Source organism: Mobula hypostoma, chromosome 29 (genome assembly GCF_963921235.1).
Source record: "Mobula hypostoma chromosome 29, sMobHyp1.1, whole genome shotgun sequence".
Lineage (NCBI taxonomy): Eukaryota > Metazoa > Chordata > Chondrichthyes > Myliobatiformes > Myliobatidae > Mobula > Mobula hypostoma.
Window position 1 is genome coordinate 27,224,223 of NC_086125.1, and position 9,958 is coordinate 27,234,180.

The following is a 9,958-nucleotide window of genomic DNA, read 5'->3' on the forward strand; positions in this document are numbered from 1 at the left end:
TACTTATTGCTTATTTATTTATTATTATATTATTTTTGTTTTGCATTTTCATAATTTGCTGTCTTTTACACATTGGTTGTTCGACCATCATGTTGGGTTCCGTCTTTTATTGATTCTATTCCGTTTCTTGGATTGACTGAGTATGTCTGCAAGGAAACGAATCTCAGGGTTGTATCTGGGTGACATAAATCTACTTCGTTAATAAATTTATTTTAAGCTTTGAACTTTGACATATGTGAAATTTGTCCTGTTTGGTCTCGGCCCAAATCAGCGCATTTTTATTCATCTCCATAGGTGCTGCCTGACCTGCTGAGTTCCCCCAGTATTTTGTTGGTGTTCCTCTGCATTTCCAACATCTGTAGAATCTCTTGTGCCATGCAATTTTTTTTGTCTTGTGGCACTGCAGGTATAAATTACAATAAAATAAATGAACAGCGCAAAGTGGAATCAGGTGATTGCGTCCGCGGGTTCATGGGCCATTCAGAAATCTGACAGTGGAGGGTCAGAAGCAATTCCTAAAATGTTGAGTGCACATCTTCAGGCTCTCGTCCTTGTTCCCAATTCGTAATCAGAAGGGGGGCACTTCATGATGGCCGCTGCCTTCCTGAGGTACCACCTTTTGAAGAAGTCTCCAAAGATGGGGAGACAAGTGCAGTCAGAAACCATTCCTAAAATGTAGGGTGTGATTCTTCAGGTCGCTGTACTTCATTCCGAATGATAGTAATGAGAAGAGGGCGTGCGCCGGATGGTGAGGGCCGTTAATGATGTATGTTGCCTTATGGGCACACCACCTTCTGAAGATGTCTCCAATGGTGGGGAGGCTTGTGCCTTGTGATGGATTTAGAGGGCTTTCATTTTTTTTAAGCAACTCAGGGTTGGGATCCTTTTTACATATTGAACAAGTGAGGAAAGCTTTCTGAAAGGTTGCTTTCAATCCTACCTCTTCCTGAAGAGACACAGGGGAAGGGGACAGAAGATGTTTCAGCAGTCCTCTCATCCCGTGTGACTACCCTGACTAGAACTGGGTAAAATCTGGATAATATTAAAAACAAAATCCATTCCTACATGCATCAGTTTTTCTTAACAAAGGGCAGACGGCACAGTCTCTGAAATAAAACAGGCGACACCTCGTGCTTTCCAAAGCAGAAAGGGTCCTTTCATTGTTGAGGTTTACTTATTTATTTTTTCCCGTTGGGGAGGAATAGAATGGAATAAAACATGCACAATGAGTCAGAGGTTTCTATAGTTTAACAATGAAGCTTTGAGTTGTGCATTGCTCTGAGCTGTTGCCCAATACCAGACACCGATAGATTCTATTATCATCCATCTCTTCGTACACCAGAGCTCAAACAATCCCCATTAGTCACAGCCAGCTAATAAAAGGCCGACTTTTTAGGAGATGCTTATATCTTGAATTTTTGCATGCAAATATACAAGATGAAATCCAATCAAAATATTCCCCCGTATCTATCCTGTACCTCGTTATTCATTTCTATCTGCGCTATTGATTTTGTAATTTATAGTAATTTTATACCTTTGCACTGTACTGCTGCCACAAAATAAGAGATTTCACTGTCACATAAAAGTATTAAATTCTGTAATATTTTAATTGGGTATATAAACTGATATTAAATATATATATATATACTGTATGACTGCACTCAACAGCTACTCGTACATTGTGTTTTATAGGACTGCTGCTTTGATATTTATATTTTTTGTGCTTTTTTTAATACTGCATTGGATGTGGAGTAACAATTATTTCATCCTCCTTTACACTCCATGCCGAAGAATGATAATAAACAATCTTGAATTTTGAAATTCACTCGGTTGTTAAAGACTCCATTTTCTTTTATTCAGAGGGAGGTATCTGTAACAATTCGACAAATACTCTCGCCCCCGATCAAATTATCAATGAAACATTTGTGCCTTGCCTACTGGTTGATTTTACCAGATGTTTGCAAACATATGCCTCAGAAATTCTGCCACCATTTTGAGCAGCCGAATAGCAGTCAATGATGTTGTAAGTGCCTGTTTCTGAGCGAGCTGGCTGTTCATTCGTTCTCTGTCGTGATTAATTTGAATTCTTTCCCCCTCCCCCATTAATAGGATCCATTTGGAGAAAGGAGACAGCTTAATTGCCATGTGGATATTTCTCATTAACAGACTCAGGGTGGAGGCTTTTCTCCCAAGAAAGCTAGGTTACGATTTTAAAAAATTCAATCCCTTTACTCCTCCTGAGTGGAAAGACTACAACGAGGCTAGATCCCAAGAATCAGGAGAGTGAGGCTTGAATTTTTGTTTTAATTGGCAACCTTTCCCTCACCACCTATCACCTCTCCCCATGTCCAAAGGCCTACTTTCAGAGGGATTTCCTTCAGTGATAAAATATGATGGTGGAAATAAATCCCAGCCTTGTACAATTTACAATTTTTATGCATCTTTCTTTGAGAATGCCACACAGGGCTCTCACAATGCATGTAAACGCTGCTAACCAATCTCATTCGAGTGTCGGATGTGGTGCTTTGGAGGGAGACAGGAAGTTGATGCATCCCTAAAAATAATTCAGTTTTGATAGGGACTATTAAAAGCAAACTTGAAATGAAGCAAAAATTAAAACAAATCCAAAAATTGAACACGAATAGACAGAGCATATGGCCAGTGGCTGGGAATGAAAAGGTGACCAGCAATATATTTAATATAGATAAAATCCATTCCCAAAATACTGCACCAACGGATGTTGTTATGACTAAGCTAACTGAAGTATCAAACACCTTCACTAGAATCCTGCTCCAAACTGCACTCAATGGTGAGTTTATTTGTACTGGAGTGGAACCCCGTGTGGTCGGCTGCATTTCAAGGTTAGACGTGCGTTCGGAGATGTTCTTCTGCACACTACCGTTGTAACACGTGGTCATCTCAGTTACTGTCACCTTCCTGTCAACCTGAACCATTTTCATCTGACCTCTCTCACTAACAAGGCATCTTCACCCACAGAACTGAATTTCTTTGTTTCTCGCACCGTTCTCTGTAAACTCTAGAAATTGCTATGGATGAACATCCCAGAAGAGCAGCAGTTTTCTGAAATACTTAAACCACTCCGTCTAGCACCAGCAATCATTCCACGGTCAAAGTCACTTAGATTACATTTCTTTCCCATTCTCGGTGTTTGGCCTGAACAATATCAGTACCTCTTGACCACGTCTGCATGTTTTTATGCATTGAGTCACTGCTGCATAATTGTCTGATTAGATATTTGCATTAACGAGCAGGTGCACAGGTGGCCACTGAGTGTATTTCGAAGGCTCGTCTGTGGGATAACACAGCTCATGTACTGATGGTATGGAACACTATGATAATGATCACAGCCTATTGTGACTGTAATGGAAGATTAGTAATTACAGATTATATTACACTGGTTTAAAATTCATAAGGAAGTGATTATTAATATACATTACAGTGTCTTGGAAAGTATATTCTCACTATCCCCCTTGGCAAAGGCTGCACAGGGAGTGAATCTCTCTACTGATCCCACAAAGATAGATGCAGATGTTTTCAGTGTTTTAGAATGGCCAGAATAAGCAGCTGGCTGCCAACAACTTGCATTCATGAGGGAGTTAAAATTTTCCAAACCAATTTCCTACTGATATAATGGAGAATCAATGTGTTGAAACACCAAGGTGTTAGGGAAGGAGAATGGTATGTTGCAGAGGGAGGTTGAGGGGTGAGAAGTATATAGGGAAGTGGGGGTGGGGGGGAGGGTGGAATTTCCAGAGATTCCGGGTCTTGCAAGCAGTTTTTGGCCCCATATTTAAGAAAGGATGTGCTGGCATTGGAGAGGGTGTAAGGGAGCTTTATGAGAATGATACCAGGAATGAAAGAGTTAATGTATGAGGAACGTTTGATGGCTGTGGGCATGTACTCATTGGAATTTAGAAGAATGAGACGGGATCTCATTAAAACCCATTGAATATTGAAAGGCCTAGATAGAGTGGATGTGGAGAGGATGTTTCCAATAATAAAGGAGTCTAGGACAGAGGGCGTAGCCTCAGAATAGACGGGGACCCCATTAGAACAGAAATGAGGAGGAGTTTCTTTAGGCAGAGGGTGGTGAATTTGTGAAATTCATTGCCAGAGAGTTATTGGGTATATTTAAAGCAGAGGTTCTTGATTAGTAAGGGTGTCAAAAATTTCAGGGAGAAGGCAGGAGAATGGGGTTGACAGGGATAATAAATTGGCCATGATGGAATGGCAGAGCAGACTCAATGGGCCAAAAGGCCTAATTCTACTCATATGTATTATGGTCAATTCACTGATGATGGTGTGATTACTTCCAAGCACGATCCAGGTCAAAATCAGCAGGGCTGAGAGAACCCAAGAGGGTGCAGGGCTGGAGGAGGGTTGGGAGCTGGGAAAAGAAGGATAGTTTGTGGTGAGATTCAAGGATTTTAAGACAGGGGTTGGGATTGAGTGGTGGTGGCCAAGGAGAAGTTGCTGTCTCCCTGCCGTTGCTGTGTCTCGGAAGACGGAGTGAGCCGGTTAGTCAGAAGTGTGTCATACCAGGAGGCTCTTGAGGAGCCCAAGTACAAACCCAAGAAAATGAGGAAGATGCCTTGCTAAATTTGACAAACAATAACTTTCCCTTTCAAAAGGAACATCTTAACAAGGACTCCGCTTTGTGAGCAGAATACGCCCCTTCTTCCACTATTCCAATTAGCCACAATGGCAGAGAGCGTCTGAGGGGTGGGGCTTCAGTTAATTAAAGAAACTGGTCCCATTTAAAAAGATATCCCCACCATTAAGTGTGCCTTTTAGCAGATTATGTGCTGTGCACATTACTAAATCATCCTCGAGATGTATAAATCTTGAATGATTTAATTTGAATAAATGTTAAATAGATAAGGAATCAATTTGGATTTGTTATACGTTTTCTCTCTCATCTCTTTTGGCCTATTTCCTGCCTCTTTGTCTGCTAATGCAGCCAAGCCTGCTAATAGCTGATTATTTATTCCATGAGTCTTTAGAAGAGGTAATTGTCACAAGTAAGCATTAGGCAAATAGCCACAAGAAACCCTCTTTAAATAAATGCCTACAGTAAAGCAGGTGCAGTTATTGCTGTGTGTGTGTATGTGATATGGATTAAAATCTGCTGTAGTCTCTCACTCTCTGTCTCTTTATCTGTATGTTTCTGTCTCTATTTATCTCTCTCTGTCCCCATCTCTCTCTCATTCCCCCTTTCTCTCTTCTCTCTCTCTGTCTCTGTGTCTTTCTCTCTCTGACTCTTTCACTCTATTGCTCTCTGCCTCTCCTGCTTTCTCTCTCCCTGTCTGTCTCTGTCTCTCTCCCCTTCTCTCTGGGTCTGAGTCCACAGAAACAAGGTTGCTACTTTTTGTTTCTGTAGAGTGAGAACATCAGAGGGCCTCCAAGAACACCCACCTCGATTACACAAAACATTCACCGTCGCCTTTGTTACGACTGCACTCCGGGTATTTTGCAGTGATGAGGGGCTCCTACGGACCAAAGAGTACCCTTGTGGTGTTTATCACTGACACCAGTGAGGTTTCATAAATTTGCTCTTCACTGCGGCCTTTACCCACAGAGACAGAAGAACAAAGGACATTCTGGGTGTGGGAGTGGGTATGGGCTGGGTGATGGAGTACGCAATCACAGGAGGTTTTCACACAGGTACCAGCAAGAAGCTAAAGCTTAATTTTAAACAAAATGCATTACTTCTGCTTATTTCAATCCTATTCTTTACCAAAGTATTATTTTTTTTCAGAAGAAAAACATATTTACACTTCACAATTCATCAAAATGGACTTCTTAATTTTATTTGACTAAATCCCTTCCTTAATTAAAAATAAAGACAAAATAGCCACACATAAGTGAAGAGCTCAACACCAATAGCCCTGAAGATTGAACCACCCCTCCACACCTCCACCCCTCCATCCTCCACAAACCTCCTTACTCACTGGCTGTAGGTGTGTAACCTCGAGAGCTTTTTCAGAAGACTCTTATTAGCAGCTCGAATGATATTATTTCCTGGTTAATCTGATATTGAGGACATTAATTGTTGGGATATTTTGCTTTCAAGATAATGAGGAAAAGAAATAAACTGAGCATCTCCCTTTGTGCAGGGAACGTGTGTAAACTCACTGGAAATGTACTGGGGGAGAAACAGCCAGCCAGAGAGATTATTCAGGACTGGCTTTCCTAAATACTTCACTAAGTACGAATCATTTTGCTTTTGGATAATAGGGACTGTGGCCCAGCTGCTGTGGGAGGGAGGGGCAACTGGTTTGTTCCCCCTGTTATTTTACACTCGGTGGCATAGCGCCATTTGGAGGCTACTTGCCCAGGTTGGGGCTGGTGTCCCACCTCACCATGGATCCAGATTACGTGGAGGGGCAAGTCCGGTGCGGTTGGGGCTGGTGTCCACTTCGTCGTAGGTTCGGATTAAGTGGAGGGGCAGCCTGGTGCGGTTGATTCGCTGACTGGTAGCCCTTGTCCAGTCATCCATGAATTTAGTGGCAATTCTAACAGCTGCCCTCCAGCCCTGGAGCCCTGCCACGGTGGTTCTGACATGGATGTGGCCCCATTCTTGGCCTAATCCTTGCTCCACATAAGTCAGCGAGGAGTGAGAACTATCTGTTTTGTGGGGGGGGGTGTTTCTGGGGCAATTAGAGTGTTGACCCATTGACGGCTTGGATTTGTCTCTGAGGTACGGCCGGATTAATCCGGAGCCTTCCGGAGGCGGGCAGAGGTCTTAGCCCTCCATTCCCCGGGTTCTGCTGTTCGGTCTTTCGCCACGGCCAGTGCTGGAAAGGCAAGCGTACATTGCTTCCGTGAAATGCTGTGCACGTATCCGCCTCAGCTCCTTCCTGACAACCCGACAAACCCTGCAACGGTCTGAACTGCTTATGTTGGATTCCAGCAATTCCTCAGCAATGCTCACGTTTCCTCGGAGGAAGGAGGAGGGGCTGGGGTGCGGGTGCGCGCGGTGTAGAACTGGCGTGAGCGATGCACGGGTGGGGAGGACTGGCGTTGGAGAGAAAAAGGAGGAACATGTCGGCAAACAAATTACGGCCTTTGTTATGCAATGAGCCGGGTACCGGAGGCAGGGAGCAAATCAACCTGATATCTGAGAGGCACTAAACACGTTGTCCATTTCAAAAGGATTTACAGGAAACCATGACTGGATTACAACACTGGAACTGCCACCTCCGCGGAGAAACTGCTCCTTTTGTCCATTTTAAACCCGCTGTTCCCCCGACAAGATGCAGCCAGCCCCAGCTGACCTGGAATGCTAAATCAGATGCTTTTGCCATCCTCTGTCCTCAGAGGGTTGGTGGGTGTGGGGGGGGGGGCGGTAAGGAAGCAGGTTGCATTCGATGGAAATTGACTGGGTTATTACACGTGTTCGACATTCCTCCTTCTCGTGTTGCTAAATAGAATGATGATAAATAAGCAGTACGAGGTGGTGGGTGTTCCAGGCGGGAGGAATCCCCTGATTCCCCCCTCAGTCAATATTGGTCCCTTGCTCAGCAAGGCACAAATTCAGTAGAAAGGAAACTGCTTTATCCTGGCTCTGTGCCGAATCACAAATGTAGCTTTTAATTCCATTACCCTTATGGCAAAGAAATCCATTTTCCTTCAAATAAAAATTCTCTCCTGCTTTTGTCTTCCCTGGAATTGTGCGGTGAGATTGCACACGCCACATTTGCAAGCGTGGCGATGCCCCTGTCTGCCTTTATTCACCCCCCCCAACCCCCTTCTGCCGGTCCCGTAGGATGGTTTCACGGGCACTTGGCTACGAGTGCCGTGCCCTGGTGGGTGGTGACGAGCTCAGTGAAGGTAGCTGTCTCAGCCTGCCTCCCTGTTCCAAAACTTGCACCGAGATACAGCGAGCAGCAAGGAGAGCCATCTCCGCCGCAAAGCTTCAGCTGACCGGCCGTGCTGAAGACTCAGTTAGGCTTGACCAAGCACCTTGGGGTGGATGAATTTGAGGAGGACAGAGTGTGGGGGGGGGGGTGCAGCAGGGTCTCCACAGTCTCCCTGCCTTCTGTCTGTCCCATGTCGCTGGAGAGTAAAGACCCACCCCAGCTCTCTCAGAGAGAGAAAGAGAGCGAAGGAGAGGAGCCATTTTACATAAGAAACATGCACAAAAGCCTGCTTAACACAAGTCTTAGCAACAGTGCTACTAGAACAAAAGGCGACATAAAAGAGGAGGGAGAATAATGGAGTGGTCAAAGCCGCAAGGAACGAGAATAAAAAAAGACCACAAATACCTACAGTGACCATTCTTAATGTGCAGAGAGGCGATGTCTTAAGTCCGATGCAGCTGTGTGTCTCGTTGCAAATAAAATATCGACACAGTTGTCAAATTCTTATTTTCTCTTCTGCCTTCGAGGGTTGGTTTCGATGCACATAAAGTATTGCACACAGGCGCGCGTGCACACGACACACACGCGTGCATACACACTAACGCAAACACACACACACAGACAGAGGTACTCGCGCATGCACCCACACACATAAACACACACACACACATACACACACACACACACACACACACACACACACACACGCACACACACGCACACACACACACACACACACACACACACACACACACCCTCCTACTCTCACACTTTCACGCACACACGCACGCACGTAGTTTCTCAAAATAAAAAAAAGGATTAGTCAGGGATACTGATGGTCTTTGCACACAGTCCCTGTGATACACTTGTTTCCTTGACTTTATGCAGGATGGTTTTTGCAGAGTGCTGAGCACTCTTTATGTGCCCATCTGTTAGGGGAAGTGAAGCGTCTGATTGGTTGCAGCCTCACGGAGGAAACAGTGACGACACTTGCCTGTAGCATTCACTATCCCTCCCTCTTTCCTTCCCTCGCTGCCTCTGATTTATGGAGTAGGCAGACGCTGCCTTACACCTGCGGTGTGTGATAGCTTTCAGCATTTCTTTTTTGTTCCTGCGCTTCGATGTACAAGAGTGAAAGGGAGCCTCTAGAGCCAGCAAGCAAGCCTTGAGGGAAGTGGGGTGCCACAGATATTCTAGAGGGAGCCCACACAGGAAGGTTTACTCCCTTAACTAGGAAAGAATATGCTGACATTGGAGGGAGTCCAGAGGAGGTGAACATGTATGATGCTGGGAATGAATGGGTTAAAGAATGAAGGGTTAGATGGCTCTGGGCCTGTAGCCGCTGGAGCTTAGAAGAAAGGGGGGCAGATTTAATTGAAACACATCGAATATTGAAAGGCCTAAAAGGCCTAGAAAGAGTGAACGTGGAGAGAATGTTTGCTACCGTGGAGGAGGCTCGTACCAGACAACGCAGCCTCAGAATACAAGATAGAGATGAAGAGGAATTTCTTTAGCCAGATGGTGGTGAATCTGTGGAATTCATTGCCACAGATGGCTCCAGAGGCCAAGTCACTGGCTATATTTAAAGCTGAGGCTGACAGGTTGTTGACTCGTCAGGACGTCAAAGGTTACGGTAGAGAAGGCGGGAGGATGAGGTTGGGATGGATAATAGAGCAGCCCTAATGGGATTGTGGAGCAGACTCGATGGGCCGAATTGTCTAATTCTGCTCCTGTGGCTTACGGTCTTTCCCAGCAGTGCAGATGTGGTGATATGGATCAATAATTAGAGGGGAGAGGGCAAGGAGGCAGCGAAGCAGCACCCAGTTAGGAGGAGTGCAACTCACTCAAATGCTGCAGGAACCCAGCGGGTCAGGCAGCATCTATGGAGAGGAATAAAGGGTGACCTTTCAGGCCTTGGCCCTTCATTGAGACTGCAAAGGAGAGGGGCAGCAGCCAGAATAAGGTGCTGGAGGAGGGAAAGGGGCACAAGCTGTCTGCTGTTAGGTGAGACCAAGTGCGTGGGAGTGAGGTAAGAGGCTAGGAAGGGATTGGTGGAAGAGGTGAATGACTGAAGA

At 45.0% G+C, this 9,958-nt stretch overlaps 1 protein-coding gene across 3 annotated transcripts in view; it reads right to left on the reverse strand.

The window, feature by feature from the left end:
- elavl3 (ELAV like neuron-specific RNA binding protein 3) overlaps nt 1-8,764 on the reverse strand; it is a 139,840-nt gene extending 131,076 nt beyond the window's left edge. For all 3 annotated transcript variants that reach the window (XM_063036039.1, XM_063036040.1, XM_063036038.1), the window contains exon 1: nt 8,293-8,764. In XM_063036039.1, coding sequence (XP_062892109.1) covers nt 8,293-8,301 — 9 coding nt within the window. In that variant the 5' untranslated portion in view covers nt 8,302-8,764. The remainder of the gene's footprint in view (nt 1-8,292) is intronic.
- Nucleotides 8,765-9,958: the final 1,194 nt, after the last annotated feature.